This window comes from Blennius ocellaris (genome assembly GCF_963422515.1).
Source record: "Blennius ocellaris genome assembly, chromosome: 14".
Classification (NCBI taxonomy): Eukaryota; Metazoa; Chordata; class Actinopteri; order Blenniiformes; family Blenniidae; genus Blennius; species Blennius ocellaris.
Genome location: NC_137663.1, coordinates 18,566,921 through 18,585,538, shown reverse-complemented (window position 1 = coordinate 18,585,538; position 18,618 = coordinate 18,566,921). Strand labels below are relative to the sequence as shown.

Below are 18,618 nucleotides of genomic sequence, written 5' to 3'. Positions count from 1 at the left end.
GACCCGCGGCCGAGCATCCAGAAGGGCCGTCCTTTAACTACACCGACTCCCGCTGGCGTTCAACAGGGACAAGAAAGGAGAAAAAAAGTGGTGGTGGTGGTGGTGGTGGTGGTGGGTGTGTGTGTAGGGTGGTGGTGGGTGGGTGGGTGGGTGTGTGTGTGGGTGGGTTCTCTGACCTCTTCACAGTCACATGGGAAACGCCGTGCACGGTTTTATTTTAGTATTCTGAGGGAAGAAGATGCGCTGTTGTTGAGGCTGGTGCTGTCCCTGGTGCTAAAAAACCACCGCTACTACTACTACTACTACTACTACTACTGTTCTCACTATTATTACAAGTAAGCTTTTTTTTGTGAACTCATTCAACAATTTAATAAGAGAATAGTTGCGTGCATTAAATAGCTGAGCTGGTCCTTGAAGTGGTCCTTTTCTGGTCAATCTCTTAAACATAAATCAGTAGAGAGATGGATTTTGATCAGCTCTCTAGCATACCCTGCAACATGTGCAATATAATCTAATCAATTGAGTATATTAACAATCTAATGTCCATTGTATGACCCCCATGTTCCCCAAGCTGTCTCAAAACAGCCAGTGAGGGGTTAATGAGAAATGACGACTTAATTGAAAATTGTGTACAATGTGCTTTTCTTTTTATTTGGAATGGAGCAGCTGTATTTTCCCACTATATGTATCTGTATCTATGTGGTTGTAAGCATACCATTGCTTATTTTCCCTGTGGTAGATGTTTTATTCATCAAAGTATTTCTTTTCTTATGTTTTCTATGTTCGAAATAAAGATTCATTCATTTCTGTTTGAGTCAATGTCGTCAGACAAGAAATAAAATGGAGGAATTTGACTGATGCACGATGAAGACCGTGGGTGTGTGTGGTGGCCTTTCTGTATTGGAGTTTGCATGTTCTATATGTGTGCGTTTCCTCCAAGTACTGTGGTTTCCTCCCAAAGTTCAAAAACATGCATGTAAGGTTGATTGGTGACCCTAAATGGCCCCGAGGTGTGAATGTGAGTGCGCGGGGTGATCTGTCTCTCTGTGTTTGGGTCTGTGATCTGTCCAGGGTGTATCCTTCCCTTGCCATATTAGCTCCAGCACCCTGTGACCCTGCACAAGATAAAGCAGTACAGAAGATGGATGGGTGGACTGAGGCAGAGCAGGAACAATAGATTATCACAAATATGTAACATGCTGGGGTTTTTTTTTAATGCCTGACTCATTTTTAAATGATAACATATTAACAGCTGTTTGGATCCATTGGCAATATAAAAGAAAACATATACCTTGTCTGATAAAGATTATCTCAGTTTGAAGTAACTCACCATAATTGCATATAGCCTTTTGACTGTTAGAACTATTACACTCAAGATTTTGCACACGATAGCTCATTTCATCATTTTATTTCTCCTGCAATATCTTTACAATAAATGGTCTTCTCAAAGTGTCTTTACAAATTAATGACTGCATTATAGTGAGATGTGTTTCTTGTATTCTATGGCTGTCATATGTATTACTGAATAAATGTATTGTGTCCCAAGTTTATGAATGCAAATAGTCTAAATGAAAGTCAGCATAACTTTTGTGTTGTTTTTTTTCCCCCCGTCCCCTAAAAGTTGTGCTTAAAAGAGCTATGACATAGTATGAGTCTTTGTGTGATATTATGGTAAGAACATTGCTCTTATCAAAACTTGAGACTCCATGTCTAAAATTCCATTGTAAAATCAATTCATGCAGGGACGTTTCAAAATAAAAGTACCATTTTGTTTACTTTTCTTTTCACTGTGGTTACACAGACACTGTAACATCTGTAACATCCACAGGGGGAAAACTTCACATCGACTTTACAAGGCCAGATCCACAAAAACCCATATGAGTACACACGGTTTGAAAAAACAAACGCAATGAATGTTGCGCTTTAGTAAGCCCCTGTTTTCCTCCTGCAGCACACCCCATGAAATATATAAACTGACTTATGTTAGGATTCGGTGGAAAAAAAAACTGAACTGGACTCAGAACGTGCTCAGTGTACAGAATATGGAAATATTTACAGGGGATTGTTCTTCCATAACGTGCTCCGCTATGGTCCAATCAAAGACTATTATTTTCTAAATGACTTGACTAATGACTTGCATTGCAGCTTAAGGATTTACTTTTTCCTGGGAGGAAGGTTTATGTGCCGGTTAACACATTTATTTGTAGTTTCAAAGCAGCCTGATATAACATCAACAAGATGTTTTGTTTTCATTTCAAACAGGTGTAATTTGCATACAAAGCAAATTCTCTTGTGAATGAATTGAAAGCAAATCTTAACATCTGTACAGTATTGAGTACTGACTATTTCTTTACTTTTCAATAATATTAAGTGACTGAATGGCTACAGTTTGATCTCACCATGTCACTGGTATTTAGTAGTCGACACAATGACATGATGTATAAACATGCATGTAAACATCAAACTATAGGATTACACATTCCATAAAAAAAACGTATCCATATTCTAAAAGTTGAAGAAAAGACTAAAAATCTTACTTAAGTGCCAGAAATATGTGACGACTTTCAGGTTTTCTTTCTTCCTCTCCAGCAGTTAATCTGGGAGGAACTGCCTTCGCAATGAATTATTCCTGAGGTAGCCGGCTGCACCTGGCTGGTGTGTGACATAAAGCAAGTCATCAAGATCTGGGTTATTCATAAAGCAGGGGAAAATCCTCATGCAAGAGAACCTCCAGGCCTCGATAAGTGGTTCTCTCCGTTGCGCCGTAAAGCGATGGGAGCCGTGATTTGATGGTGACTGAGGATGATTTTTAGAAGAGAGCCGCACTCAATGTATTCACAGTGTAAATGAGGAACTACGCCGGCACCCAAAGTGGACACCTAAATTGGTCATCGGTGTTTATGTTCTCTTCTGCATATCCCTCAGAATGGGAGTAACTGAGCCAACGAAGTGGTAGTGGTGTGGACTTTATGGGATGATGGGCCTATCAGGAAGGGCTCGGTAGTTAAGGAAATCGTATGCTATGCATTACAAGCAGTTAGTGGTAATGAAAAAGCTCTCTTGTGTTGACAGTGTGGTTTGCACTCTTTTGCATTTTTGCTGTGAAATATATTATTGCAGTCAAATATACAAGTGTGCGGGGTCTTTGAAGCAGGAATCTGTGGATTAAAGGGGCCGTGTGATTCAAAGAGAAAATGCTGTCATCAGAATAGTGGCTGTTGTCAGTTTTGGATGAGTTATTAAAAAAAATGCATTTCACCAACGGCAATGGGAATAAATGCACATTGTCCTTGGAAGAACTGATTTAGCATCAAATGAGTCAACGTTTGTTGCTAAACATTTGGACAGAAACACAGATTGCGGTTTGCATTAAAATAAAGTCTTGTAGCATTTGGAATATTATGAAGCTGGATTGAAAGGCTTTCAGCCGATCTGTGGCAAAAATCCTGTTATTGAAAATATTTACACAGTGAAAGAAAACCTGCTATTGGGAGCATTATAAATAATCCTATGATAATAGTGCTGAACATTTTAGTGATCTATTAGTACTTTAAATACATTTTTAATAGAATTTGATCATGGTTATCTTTTAACTAGTTTACTAAAGATCTTTCAATTATTGGAAAAATAATATAGAATTCATATGAACGAAGTAGATCAACTTGAAGAAAATATATTTTCATAACTTTTTGACCAGTGAAGTAAGTTAAACTGAGACGCTGCATATGTCAAGTCGAACAGTATCCAAATAAAATTAACTTCCCTGATAAAGCTGCTGTGTTTGACAATGGCAACGTGTTGACGTGATCATTTCAATTATAAACCATATTGAGACAGTCATAGAAGTCTTATAATTTTAAGTCTACAGAATTGAAATATGTGAAATTAGGAACGTTTTTTTTAATGGCCTTCTTTAATGCAGCCAGGCTACAGGTCATTCACAGTCGAACATTAATTTTTAGAGCAGTGCAGTCGTACATTCAAGTGCTGAGGGTACAGTATAAATCAAAGCTTGCCTGGCGTCCAGATACTATTCATCAGTGTTGGAGTGTTAAAGAACGCCCCAGGTCTTCAAAAATCACTGATCTGAGAGACTGCACTGAAAGCACATACACACACACACACACACACACACACACACATGTACAGGACCTGTTTACGCCCCCGGCCCCAGTCCCCACCCCTGCCCCACAGTCCGGCACCCCAGCAGAGAGCTCATCCACAATCCGCCGTGACAAAGGGAAAAAGCTGAGTGCAGGATATAAGGCTGCCACCGGCTGCCAGAGTGTGTCCAGCACAGTGATTTCTGCAGATTGCAGCAGTTTGAGCTAAACCCCCCTCTGTCTGCTCACTATAGACGGGACCTGGACGGGTGGGGGTCATCATTGGTGCGTGCGGTGACTGGGGTGGAGCTTGGGGACGGTGTTGGATGAAGTTGGTGTGACTATATCTTCACAGCTGAGTGGATGTGATCTCTATTCTGTTTTTGGTTTTTTTTAGTTTGGGGGGGGTTCCCAGCACAACGCTTGAATGATATGCCCAATCTTAAAGCTGAATCATATGACTCCAATCCCCAGGTCTGAGGCAGGATTGCACATGTGCTAGAGGAAAGAGAATGAGAGTTTACTCCACATTCGGCACGTAAAACAGGTCTCCGAGGACTGAAGGAGCCGAGGAAACATGTATTTCAATTGCTGATACGTAACCATTTATAATTACCAGAAAATGTGATCTGTACAGTGAAGGCTTATTAACAATTAGTAGGCTGCAGTGCCTCCTCAAGCCTTTACAATTGTAGCCTCATCATTACTATTTAGAGCACTTCAAAGACTTTCTTATCACCACCAGGCAGACTTTTTCTCTGTTTCAAAGAGAATAGTTCATTCTTACGTGTTACTTTACATTAGAGAATGCACATTCTCCCTTTAAGGCCGCCTTGTTAGACTTTTTTTTTTTTTCTTCCCTTATTAGTTCCTTAAAGCTTTGATGCTCTGATAGCAGTTGTTCTACTGTGCATTATAAATCTTTCACGATGCGGATCGGTGTCAACATATGGAAACATGTTAAAACACAGTGAGAAACTACAGGCGCTGTATACTCACCCATTAACCATACAAATATGTACTTGGACTGAGGGAAGGGGACAGATCTGTGAGAGGCAAACCAACAAACTCCACATGAAGACACCATCTCAGAATTGAACCAGGTTGTTTCACTAACCACTACCCTGCTGTGCAGCGTTGCCTTGGTTGCAAGATATATTTGTTCGAGCAGCAATTTCAACCGCCCTGACAAACAATCAGTCATGTGTCAGAGGTAATTAAACAATTTTCCAAAACCAAAACAACCGGGTAGCGAGAACACAATGCAAAATGTGCTTATGCTTTTTATTTATCATTGCAGCAGCCTTTAAGTAAAGGCTATATTGGGAATAAACTCATAAAATCACACACGCTGTATTCCAGTGTAAGAACAACATGAACACTCTTCACAGGTCAGTCATTGAAACCATCAACCTTTTGTTGTTGTTTTTTTTTACGGCCACCATCGAGAGCTCCGCCACAACGGATGCAAGCCCACTGACTGATTACCCAACTGGCCGGGCGGGGCTGACTCAATCATTTTAATTAATGTTCATCAAATGCAGATTAGTTGGGTCTGTGTCACATGTGAAATACGGAAAGCAATTTCCCGGCATCATCATTATCTTGCTGTGTTGTGTCATATTAGTGTCCCGGGCATCACAAGCAACTGACGTTTCATCCACCCGACAGAATAAGTTTGATCGCCGCTGTCCTCAGCTATCAGGACCCAGGGGGTGACGGTGCGGTCAGTGTGACCCACTAAAAAGATATTTTTAACAACAACGCCAGCTCTCTGAGTCGTCTCACAAGGACGTCTATGCTATTTCTGTTTTGGCTCCGGCTCATCCTGTGTCTCTCCTGTTCCGTTTCTTATCGCTGTTTCTGCCCAAACTAGTTGCTGGAGGTCACCCTGCTGTTCCATTTGGAAAATGATATAATAATTAGACAGAATGAAACCAGGACAAGTGAGGAGGCTGCGGAGCCACATATGGTGCAACGTGAGTCACAGAGATTTCTGGATGAGGACCGTTTTCAAGCCATGGCAGAAAAGAAGACTTCTTTGAGTCATGGGGGAATGTTAGTGTGTAAGAAAAAAAATTGCTTTCGTTGGCTGCGAATCACATAACATTGTACCTTCGAGTATGTCTTCCTTGGGAGCATTTAATCAATTAGCAGCAACAAGAACCCTCGGCATGTCAATACAAAACACACTTAATGCATCACCAAGTGCATAAAGCTAGCAGGAGAGAGCGACATTATTCGTATACATCTCACACAGACAGATTTAAAGTTCTTACGTCTTTAAGCCATTGGATTTCCGAATAAAACAAGCAAATGTGTTGATTTTGAAATTATTCCATTAATTACTGTGACAATGAAGTCTATTAAAGGAGCTTTGGAGAGTGAATGCAACATGTGAAGCGTGCCTCCCTGACATTTCAAAAATATAGATTGGTGGACATGAATTATACATATACATTGTTTTAGAAGCGGCACTCTGGTGTACATCAACAATCACCCATTAGATTAATCTCACCAACTCTCTTAAGATTTACTATAATGTTTCATTGACACTAGAAAACATCAGATCACCTCTGTACAGATGTGCGAGCAGCCCCCTCTTGTGGAAGATCCAGTGGATTATGTCAGCCCAATTGAATAGTGAGAATAGCTTATCATGTGAAGAATAATGCATTTTTACTCTTTCGTCAAGAGAGCCAATAATTAAATTGAAAACATGTATTGAAAGTCCCAGAACCTCTTCATTAGGTCTTATTTAATGATTTCAAACATTTCTAAAATACATTTTTAGCATGAAGTCCAATACCTTCTGCTGTATTTCATGCCAGATCTCTGCTGTTGTGTGTCTCATGCTCTGTGCTTTTTTTTTTTTTTTTTACAGAAAACTCAGAGTTGATCGTTGAAGTTATCCCGATAAGGGAAACTCCAGCTTCGTAGTACAGGCCACAGCTACACAACTACACACTTTGAAAGCTGCTGGTCTGAAGTGTTCTGAAGATAATGTGCAATTATTCTCATAAAACTCTTACTTACTTTTGTGTGGCACCTGTCGTGATTTTGATAACGGCTACTGCAGGGGTGGCCAACCCTGGTCCTCGAGAGCCGCAGTCCTGCACGTTTTAGATGTCTCCTCACATCAATACAGCTGACAGCAATTAGTGGCTCCTTGTCAAGCTTTCTGCAGAGCCTCATCATGACAACAGGTGTGTTTGAGCAGGGAAACATCTAAAACATGCAGGACTGCGGCTCTCGAGGACCAGGGTTGGCCACCCCTGGGCTACTGCAACTTCATTTGCTCGTGGATGTATTGGATTTGTTGAGAGGAATTTATATTCACTTAAATAGGCCACAAGATGACACTGTTCTTCAGGTAGTTGGTCACAGGACTTTGTGGTCTCCTCTGAGACTAAATAGAACTTTTGCTTTTCAAAAGTTTCAGCATACCATGTCTCACAATGTGTTTCCACTGTAAGGTTAACGCTGTGAGAAACAAAGGTCAAGTAGTCTTCTGAAACCTTTAAAAATAAGACATCTCTGGAAAAGTTTAAAGAAAAAACATTATTTGATCCAACACTTCTCTGCACATCCTATTGCAGTCAAGTAAATATGGATTCATTTGTTCCCTTTCAGAAGAAAACATTTATTGGCTCTGGCTGAGATATTTTTCTCTTCAGAATCACTCCCAAGTCAACTAAGTATTAGAATCTCTTCGGTAGGTCCTGGCCCTCTTGTGGGAGATCGAAAGGGGAAATGCAATCAAATAGCACATAAACTGCCTTGTTTCAATAATGAGCAGTGACTGTTTTGTTTTTCTTTTTTTTTTAGCTCCACCAAATATACATATTTGCTGAGGTGTCAAAATATATTGGAGCTCAACACTGTATCATTTGTAGATATTAATTCATTGTACATTTACGGGCATCGTCTTGTGCCTGGGAAACTGCTGGTTGCAGCAGGGAGGAGATATAAGCAATACACTTGGAGTGCCTTCGAAGAAAAATAAATCACCTTAAGACTTGATTTTTTAAGAAAACTAAAAAACTCTTTAGGTGGTTGAGATTAACCTTCAGATCAAATAGAGATAACTCCTATGGTACCAACAACTAGGGAAACTGTGTGGTAATTTTAATAAACATAGTTGTTCCCCAGTAAGAATCTGGAATGGTCCTGAGGATTTTGTGTGTGGAGTTTGCATGGTTTCCCTGTGTATGTTTTTATTCTGCAGGTCCTCTTGCAGCAGAAATCCAATGCTCCTCATATGTGTAGTCAAGGTTGGTTATGGATAGGATGGGTTAAATGCACTTTAGTAATTTCCCTGAAGACATCAAGAAAATAAAAATAAAAAAAACAACAACAACAAAGCATGCAATTCTAACTTGTTTAACATTCAGAAATAATTCAAAAAGGTAGATTACAATTTTCAGTGCTATAAATGTCCACATAGAATTAACAAGGAAAAGAGCACAGGAGTAGAGCGAATGGATGACCTGAGGCATGTGCCGGGTTTATTTGCTTTCTAGGTGTGCTTTGAAAGGCAACACTGGATCCTCCACAGTAGAAATGTTCTCACTTCTCAACCCGGCCGTGTGAACTCTGTGCCTTCCCGAATGGCTCCGTCTGACCTTACGGCATTAAAAAACTCTTTACACCGACGTTCATCATAGGTGTGGACAAAAGTCAATACCCACAAATACATGGATCATAGACATTTTGGTTTTTTTTAATCAATTTCTTCTTATCACAACAACGTCTTTGGTTTTCTAGATACCTTGATGCAGCAATTACAACAGTAGAGGCTGAAATGTTTCGGTTTCCCAGAGTAAGCTACATTTAGCAAATAGTCCCACTATCTCATTGCTAAGTGCATAATTATTTAAAGTCTTGCTTAAGTCCACTTAGGTGCACATGTCAAATTATACAAAAACCTCAGGTTTCTCATATTTTACAGCAACAAACAAACAAACAAACAAACAAACAGGGGTGGGAGAGTGACCTCTCCACTTAGCAAACTGTACAATAAAACAACCAATATGTGGATTTAAGTGGGAATGTAAATGTCAATACTGTCTCTTGGAGAAATCATCATGGCATTCCTGTGAGTGTGCAAATATTGACTTGGGTTGGAGGAACACTAACACTGAGGAGGTCTGTGATACGTGTCCTTATTAAAACAGGAGGATGGTTGAGATTGGCCATTCAAAATGTAGCTCAAAGCAACAGAAGATCAGTGAAATAATAAAATAAAAAAATGCACAATATTAAAATTAAACTACAAAAACAGTAAAAAAAAAAAAAGAAGGAATAATTACAAAAAAAATGTTTAGCAAACAAATAAACAAACACGTTTTTAGTCCGTACTGATGACCTTTTAAAAATGTGAAATGGCGCGTTAAAGAGGAGCTGATGATATGTTTTGTACATTTCATATGAGCCATTGGTATGATGATGGCTCCTGATGAGAGCACCCACTTTGTTTTGCTTTATTTCGTTTTTTCTTTTTTCTTTTTGGGGGTTAAAACACAGTCCAATGTCTGTACGCCGGGAGAGACGTGCAGGTACAGCACGCGCGGTGCGTTTGCCGCATCGGGCAGGGATAAACAGGGTGGCGGCGACACGCCGAGGTTACCGAGTTCTGCGACGGGCGCACACGTTGGGCCTGCGCGTGGCCACGAAGCCGTGTTTGCAGAAGCACTTGTATGAGCCGGCGGTGTTCACGCACCGAGCGTTCTTGCAGGGATTGACACGGACTCCGGGTTCTCCGCACTCGTCAATGTCTGCGACAAACACAAACACAAGCAGGTATCGGCGCGTGTAAAGCAAAAATAAAACATCGCACAGCAGCTGACATGTTAGTCGGACCGGGTAGTTTCTTCTACTGGGACACAATGGAAAAAAACGGAATGAAAGAAGTGGCGTTACATTTTTCTTCATTTGATGTTTTGGGGGGAGGAATCTGTTTTTAAACGTAGGTAATTTAAACTTTAACAACTACTGCTATTGGCAGTGCAATTAAATGCATTTCACATCATTTTAACTTGAAATTTTTTTTTTTTTGACAACCAGCCAATAAGTACCACAGGTAGTGTCTCTGTGTGTCTCCAGAGAAGATAAGCTGGCCAAAAAAAGCCGTAGTATCAATTTTGAAAGATTCACACACTATTATTTTGTTTTGCCGCTAAATGTGAACAGATAAACTCACAACAGAACTGAAGTACAAATTCTCATCTCAAGTATTCTTGAAGAAGTACGAACCTATACAGCGGGTACGGGAGTGGTCTCGCCGAAATCCTGTGTTACATTCGCACATAATTCCCAGGTAGGAGCGAACGCAACGGCCATTTGCGCAGCTGCATTCGTCCGAATCCTCTTCGGAACTGTCGCCTTTGCGTGCACGGCCGGTGAAAAGAGGAAGCGTGAGATTGAAAGAGAAAAGTAAGTCAGACGTGCTCATGAGCAAATAGATCAGCATGAACACGTGGCAGACGGCGAGCGACTTTACCTGGATTGTAGTTGGCGAAAGCTGCCAGAAAGTCCTGCTCCCCATCGGACTCGGTCTCAAGATGCATCTCACACAAGCGACTGAACATCTCTGAATTCAAAGAGCAAAATTCAGTAAAAAAAAAAGAAAAGAAAAGAAGAAGAAGACTAAAAGAAGCCCTAAAGAAATTCTTGGCAGATCGAGCTCACCTGAGTTTCGGGGAGGACAGGTGTTACACTCGGGTCCCCAGCCACGTCCATAGTGACAGCAGCACTCCGAGTAAGTCACCACAATGCCGTTTCGGGGCTCGCTGCAAATCAGACCCTCGTCAACCTGCAGGAAACACACGTCCTTGTGGGCTGCAGTGCGATCTGAGTCAAACGAAAAGATCAACAACAGATAAGAGATTTTAACTTGTCACGATCGTTAATGTAGAAATGTGACTTTTGCAATGACTCATTTCAGGGCGTTAAAGCCTTAAAATCAAAGGCATCGTCAGCTTTTGTTATGTGTGACATTCATAATCCACTCAGATGATGGATGTTTGTTTACATGCCAGGTTACCAGTAATTGTTACAATTAAAGCTGTCTCGTAGCAAAAAATACGAAGGTCCATAGGTTTACCAAATGTACACTTTGCTAATGTTCATACTTGTTATAGTTGAGAATGAAACATAGCTGGAGCCTGTCAATGCATTTCTATGCTGTAGTGCAGTTCATAACATAGTCCAACTGGAATTCGTTTAGTTTAGAGAGGCAATTTCTCCTTATTTATCTGTTTGTCCTCATATGTAGTGAACATAGCTTTACTTGTCATGCAATACAACATCCAGTCATGCACAAATAGACTAAAACAAAATGTACCTATGACTAATAGACTCTATAAACAATTTTAATTCTGTAAGTAATTCTTAAGTTGTGGACCTTACAGAAAAACATGTTTTGTCTCCAAGAGTCACAGCCAAAGACTTTTTAATAAATATCTGAAGTGACATGATCACAGACAATTTCTGCCTCTGGAGCAGTGACGTTAAGTAAGATAACGTAATGTTCGCATCGAAAATCGAAATGATCAGTGAGTTAGTATCTTTCTATGTAATCTAGAATCGTGCAGTGGTGTTGATTTTGACAGTGAATCCAGTCACATCCATGACATTCATGCATTATGTTGCACAAAAGTGAAAATGCAGTTAAGACTTCTTTTTCACAAATCGATCAGTCGTGAGCGCAGGGCATTCTCTAGTAAAATATCAGTTTTTGATTTTGAGTTTTTCTTTATCTTAATGAATCAGTTTTACCACAAAAAACACCGACAAGATAGAATCCGTTATAGGGGAAAATGATGGCATGCAGTGGAAATTGCTCAAAATGATTCCTATTCTTCACTTTAAATGTGTTTGGATATTAGTTTGTATTCAAGCGCGCTTAAATCCGTTTTTTTTTTTGTAACTACACAAAGTGCTATCTGCCCAAGGAAGAAAAACTGCCTCTACAGAGTTGGTGAAAAGAGAAGATGTTATATCATAAAGCCAGCACAGTGCAGATGGGACACAAACTGGGATAAATTGTAAAGAGCAACATGAGTGGCAGATGTTGAGGTAAGCCAAAACTCATATTGAGCAGTCAGACTCAGATGAGTCGATGCTGGTGTTTTGTTTTTCCTGTTTTTTTTTTTGTCTTTTCTTTCTTTTCTTTTACCCACCGTCATAGACGCACTGTTTGAGCGCCGCACTGAAGGTGAGGGGAGGGTCGCAAAAACAGTGAAAGGAGCCGGGCGTGTTCTCACACCTCCCATTCTTACAGTACGAGGGGTCCTGGCACTCATTCACATCTGCAAAGGGCACCACAGACACCGGTTACAGTATGAACATCTGCTCGGGGGCCAGCTCTTATGTCTGCAGGTGGTGGACACGACAGCGAAATAGTTGAGTGGCACTCTTCGTGAGGCGCTCCGGTTCGTGCAGTTGTCTTTGCAATGTTCAGTTTTTGCTGAGACTGTGCGAAAAAAAAATGTGTTTGTTCCACTCTGCTTATTGTTGAGGCTGCAGTCGGAGGTGCCTCTGTATTACTCTGGTCATCTCAAATTTTTTTTTTTTTTTTTTTTTAACACCAGAAATGCATTTGATACGAATGAACACAGTTCTGACACAGTCATAACTAAAGCTGAACATTCCCAGCTCCACTGGAGCGTTACTGTGCTGATTTTATTAGTTAACAAAAGATTAGACCAGTTGTTGCGTCCACCTCCTGCACGTCCCATTTGCTTTCTGTTTATGATCCTAACATAAATGTTGCATGCAAAAGTTCTACTAATGACGGAATGAGAATTAGTCATGCACAATGCTGCAGCTGCTCTCCACACTGAGATATCTGCAAGATTAGAGAAGAAAGATTTGTTCCAACGGTGCTTTAACCTGCCAAGAAGTTCACAGGCATCTCACAAAGAAAATTAATACAGCTAATGAGGCCAGTGTGGGGTTTTTATGTGTAACCACATCATGTGGTTACACTTCATTACTGTTTCTATTTGTTGTTGTTGTTTTGCTTTTTTTTTTTTTTCTTGGTGCCTGGATAAAGCCAAGCATGTTGCACACAGACTGAAACCTCGGTCTAGTTTGTATTTAGAAGTCAAGCTAAGAGCACAGATCCAGCAGGTTTTTCATATCTGCTCATAACCAATAAATATTCATTCACATTTACGGAGCGTTTCAATTCCTCATTGCACAGAGTAACAATTTTATATTCTGTTCGTTCTTTCAATAACAAGACCAGAAAACTGTATTTTATACTTTGGTGAGAATGCCAATAAAACCGAGTCTTAATTTAAAACATGTTTGAGATGACGCACTTTTTCATTTTTATTTTTTTTCGACCTTTGGGTGCAAATGAGTTATGTCACGAGCAATTCCCGAACAGCTTCAAAAGAAAGAAAAAAATTTCTTCATTCACACTTTCTTTCTCACACAAGTAAGAATGACGTCCTTAAGTCAATCTTTATTGCAACTTCACACTGTTCCCTATTTATTTATTATTTATATATGTGAGTGTGTATGTGTATATAATATCTGATACTTGCGATATTGCACTTCTGGTTAGATGCTAAACTGCATTTCGTTGCATTTGTAATGACAATAAAGTTTAATCTAATCTAATCCAATTCATCTGATGGTTTGCGGCTGGAGTCTAACGGCCTTCAGTAAATCCACAAACGCAAATAGTTAAATGTAATATTTTCAAGGCATTTGTTGATATGAAGACGGACCTCAAGTGGAACAAAAACACTTTCCAGAGAGCCTGAATGCTTCACCACTTATGTTCCTACGTAACATTTGAGCAATGGATTCATCGACTGGCGACACAAATTGCATTTGCTTGTGCAAGTTCTCCTTCAAACTGAGGAGACGGTTGCTGCGTGCGTCCAGCTTCATTCAGCCACAAGGTTTAGGGCATAATTATAATATTCTAACGACAATGTTTTATTTCTGCAACCATATATGTTTATAACAAGGTAAAACTGTATCAGGTAAAAAGTCATTAGTCCCCTAGAGGGTGCTAAAGAGCCTCAAGAGGCGAGCCGCTTCAGGTTAAATTTGGGGGTCAGAGTAATTCTTTATGGGGTTTTTTTTTCCTTTAAAAAATTAAGAAGAAATTTTGATGGAAAATAATGTTCAGCGAGTAAAACATTTTTTTTATATTCAGCCAAATATTTTAAATAAACAGCAAAAATATTTGTACAGCTGTTAATATTGGATAATGTGAGCAAAAAAATCATCAAAACTCGCCTTAAAAATAAGTTGCTACTTGGTGTGACAGAGCAAAATATGTTTAACTTCGCTGGAAGACCTCTTTGACGATCTTCAAATTGTCAATCACAGGGTCAAAATCTAAATAGCTTTATGCAGGAATGTCTTTTACATGCACATTTAGTTTTTGTGAGTTAGTAAGAGACGCACGTTTTGATTTGACTTCACAATCACAAGCTGCTTCTTTTAACAATTGCATGGCTTTGTTCACAGAGCTCAGATGTGGGCTGATTTCTCAAAAATCCTGATGGGATATGAGCTCAGTTATAACTTGGTCCTCTGGCAGAGATGATGATATATATTTTTTTGGTTCATCTCAGTTGCCCGTTTATGATATAGCTCGTAAAACGTTCATCATCATTGAATAATATGAGTGTTTTTCCTAGTGGTGATATTTAAAAGAATCTAATGGATTCCTTCACCTTTTCTCTCTCATGTACGGCCAAAATCCATTTTGCCTCAGATATGAATACAGGAGCCAAACTACACATTTATCTGTTTCCAAGGGCTGTTGCCCACCGCGGCACGTTGCTTATTGCACCCCCTCCACCTCCACACTTACCAGCCTGCTCCTCGGGGGTCACGCAGCTGTTGCGGTCAGTAGCCAGCGTCCAAGGCGGAGAGCAGATGCAGTAGTATGAACCAGGAGTGTCCACACACTGGCCGTTCTTACAGTTCTCAGGGTCCTCACATTCATTTACATCTGGACATAGAAAAGAAAAAAAAGAAAAAAAAATCCAAGCTTGTCAGGATGATCTCGAACAGAAAAACACACTTCGATAAAGGAAAAGGTTGTTTGCTCACCTGATACTGTTGCCATCACACACTTCTTCTTATTGACATCTGGGGTCCAGGGACGGTTACAGTTGCAATAGAAGGACCCTTCAGTGTTGACACACCTCCCGTTAGTACACAGAGACTCGTCGTGGCATTCGTTTACGTCTGAGAAAGAAACGTGAAAAAAACAACATTAATGTCGCGCTCACATTTAAATCTGGAGAACTGGTAAATGACATTGTTTTATCCCTCATCAGAACTCGGCTGTAAGAACTTATTACAGTTATTAATTGAGAGGCAATGCAAATTATTAATAGACAATAATAATAATAATAATAATACCTTTATTTGTATAGCACTTTTTAAACACAGTTACAAAGTGTTTTGACATTAAAACCACAATAAAATTTAGACCAATAAAACACAGATCATAGAAAAATAAGAGATCGGGGTGGGGGAAAAAATGAAGGAATATTTCCAAAGAAATCTCTCAGTTGCACTTGACTTCAGTTTGGATTCTAATGAATCCAAAGTACCTTAAATTCACTTTCATTTAGATATGTACATTTCCATTGTTTTTGTTGCCTGAAATAAATTGTATTTGCTTGTTCTCTTTATTAAAGAGTGGGGGGAAAAAACCCCCAACATACTTTCTTGTTACAAAACCTCCTCAAAGCTCTTTTGTTTCTTGAGAAAAAAAACAGCAGAGATGTTACTTTTCACACAGTATCCAGACACTTACCAATGCACTCGAGGAGGTTGCTATCATAGTAGAAGCCTTGTTGACAGTAGCACTCGTAGCCTGGAAGTGTGTTTTCACAGCGGCCTTTCTTGCAGATTTCATCGGCAAACAACGAGCACTCATCAATATCTGCAGGCAAGAAAAGCAAGAGTTCAGTTCAGTCACATGCACGAGTTGCCTATAGGAAATGTCATCAGCTTTGGATAAGAGCAACAACATTTAATAAGCCACTGTTTATCTTGTGGATTTCGGTGCGGTGTTGCAGCGTTGGGTATGTGGATGTTATGGCTGGAAGTGCAGATATCTACCGTGATAGGCGGGCAGGCTGTACGCGATTCCCTCGTCATTGTAGAGACCTTGACCGTTTGGACAGAGGACGTGGAACTCAGCTGAAACGGGAAAAGATAAAGCAAATGCATCAAACGGCACAGCATACAGGTGCATCTCCACCCATCCATTTTCTAAACGACTTTATCTAATTTAGGGTTGAGGGCTGACTGTGGGCCAAGGCAGTACACGCTATAGACAGGTCACCAGTCTGTCGGGAGGCAAAGACAACGAGACAGACAATCACACAATCACAAAATTGTAGAGTCACCAATTATCCACAAATACATGCTTTTGGACTGTGGGGGGGTAAAAAAACCAAAACAAAACTGAGTACCTTGGGAAAACCCAAACACAGACATGCAAACTCGGCAAATTCCCAAAAGCTCCAACACTACATAGGCATGGAAAAGGATATATTTAGTAAATGAACTGAAATATTTCAAGAATGTTTTGTTTAATCCTTATGATTTCAGCTTATAAGTCATGAAAAGGCAAAATATAATATCTGACAATATAATAATATTTCATGTGATTATATGTTTTTTAAGATTTCTTTTAATGATACTATAACTGACAAACTTTGAATTGAGAAATTCTTGAGATTACTTTTACATTATGAGGGTAGAAATAACTGCTAAAGAAAGGAACTTTTCAACGATTTGAATTTTATCAGATGTCATAAATCAGTATGTGATGTCGGTTGTTGTATTGGTTATTTTTATGTACGCAGTTGCTCCCACCTGAGTGAGACACGGGGCAAGGGTAGATCTCACAATGATCTCCCCAGCCAACTCCGATGGAGCAGCAGCACTCCTGCTTGGTGACGTTGGTGGCCAGGACGCTGTCGCAGAAGACGGTGTCATCAAGGTTGAGGTAGCACTCTTTCTTCTCGTCTATCAGCACTCGGACTGCTGGATGAGGAAAATAATAATAATAATATATTCATATATACTGGATGTTATCTTGAGGATGTCCTTTAAATGCTTGTCAATAGATACAAGTGAGAAAGTTGGGTGTCATTCCTTGATGTTGGTCTGGTTGTGAACTGAAAAGTTTTGGTTTTGGAGGCTGACGGGGATTAAATGTTCAGCATGTCAAAGCTCTGGGATGAACGTGAGTCTACCAGTAAAGCACAAGGAATCAGAGGGAGGCTTACCTTCACAGCTGTGTTTGTCCTCCGAGAGGACATAACCGTGATTGCAGACACACAGATACGAGCCCGCTCTGTTCTCGCAAGAGCCGAAGGGCTGGCAGAGACTTCTGTCCGTGGCACATTCGTCGATGTCTGAAAGGGAAACAACAGAGCCCGCTTTCATTGCTCATTTCAGTCCAAATCACCATCCGAGTCGCGAGTAAGGAAAACATTTGGTCATTTGTGGACTTGTTCAGATGCTAAACATATCGGCCCCCAATCCCTCCAAGACCTCCAATCCCCTCAAACTGAATCGCCAAACAGAAGTAAATAATCCGAGTAACAGCAATACACAAAAGAACTGTAATATTACATTACGATGATGGCAAGTGTATCATGAGCACCACATAAATCTGACACTCCAAGGGCCCAAGCGGGGCAGCCAGATGATATTGCAAAGCATCCAAATCCCATGAGAGACAATGATTTTTTGTTGTTGTCGATAAAAGCAGCTTCTGCATCTACTTTCAGTTGTACAGTTTTCAGAGAATCCGCCACACTCCACACAAACCTGGAAGTGAGCGGCTGCTTGCAGCAAGAGGCCCCGGTGAAAGCTACTTTAATGCAACTGAAATTGAATTAGTGCCAAAACCATACTGTAAAGCTCAATGAATAATAAAAAATAAATAAAAAATAGACGCTGAATGCGGCAGAAATGTAGCACTCAAAAAAGCGACAGGCTTTTGCCAACATGCAGTAAGTCTGGAGGGAAACACTGTGTTTTTAGATTATTATTTTTTTTATGTAATTGCATATGTCCGCTCGAAGACGAAGGGAACATTTTTTAGAGTTGTTATTATTTCAAAGTTATAATGCTATAATTTTACTGGTCCGGCCCAGTTCAGATCGAATGTGACCTCTGAACTAAAACGAGTTTGACAGTTTTAGAAAACCCAAGTTCACCAAAAGTTTAACTTTGGACTGTTACGGGAAACATGGACTGCCCACACTCGGCAAGAACCTGCAAACCCAGTCACAGAAATCCGGTTACAAAGCAGTCACCCTGTTCTCGGACAGAGGTTTGATTTTCAGAACCTGACCTTGGCATTCCCGGCCTCGGACCAGCGTGAACCCTTTCTGGCACTCGCAGTGGTATGAGCCCATGTTGTTGATACAGCGGCCCTTCAGACAGTTTGATGGTCTTTCACACTCATTGATATCTGAAAGACGGGAAGCAAAAAACAATCTTC

At 40.2% G+C, this 18,618-nt stretch overlaps 1 protein-coding gene across 3 annotated transcripts in view; it reads right to left on the bottom strand.

Moving 5' to 3' along the window:
- Positions 1–8,472: 8,472 nt before the first annotated feature.
- The window catches only part of ltbp3 (latent transforming growth factor beta binding protein 3), a 36,186-nt gene continuing 26,040 nt past the window's right edge, over positions 8,473–18,618 (bottom strand). For 2 of the 3 annotated variants that reach the window (XM_080509496.1, XM_080509497.1), the window contains exons 18-29: positions 18,469–18,588; positions 17,393–17,521; positions 16,977–17,147; positions 16,215–16,295; positions 15,907–16,035; positions 15,192–15,329; positions 14,950–15,090; positions 12,287–12,415; positions 10,794–10,955; positions 10,606–10,695; positions 10,359–10,487; positions 8,473–9,880 (exon numbers count right to left, since the gene is read on the bottom strand). In XM_080509496.1, the coding sequence (XP_080365622.1) occupies positions 9,729–9,880; positions 10,359–10,487; positions 10,606–10,695; positions 10,794–10,955; positions 12,287–12,415; positions 14,950–15,090; positions 15,192–15,329; positions 15,907–16,035; positions 16,215–16,295; positions 16,977–17,147; positions 17,393–17,521; positions 18,469–18,588 (1,571 nt within the window). In that variant the 3' untranslated portion in view covers positions 8,473–9,728. The remainder of the gene's footprint in view (positions 9,881–10,358; positions 10,488–10,605; positions 10,696–10,793; positions 10,956–12,286; positions 12,416–14,949; positions 15,091–15,191; positions 15,330–15,906; positions 16,036–16,214; positions 16,296–16,976; positions 17,148–17,392; positions 17,522–18,468; positions 18,589–18,618) is intronic. The other variant, XM_080509498.1, reaches the window with a different exon arrangement.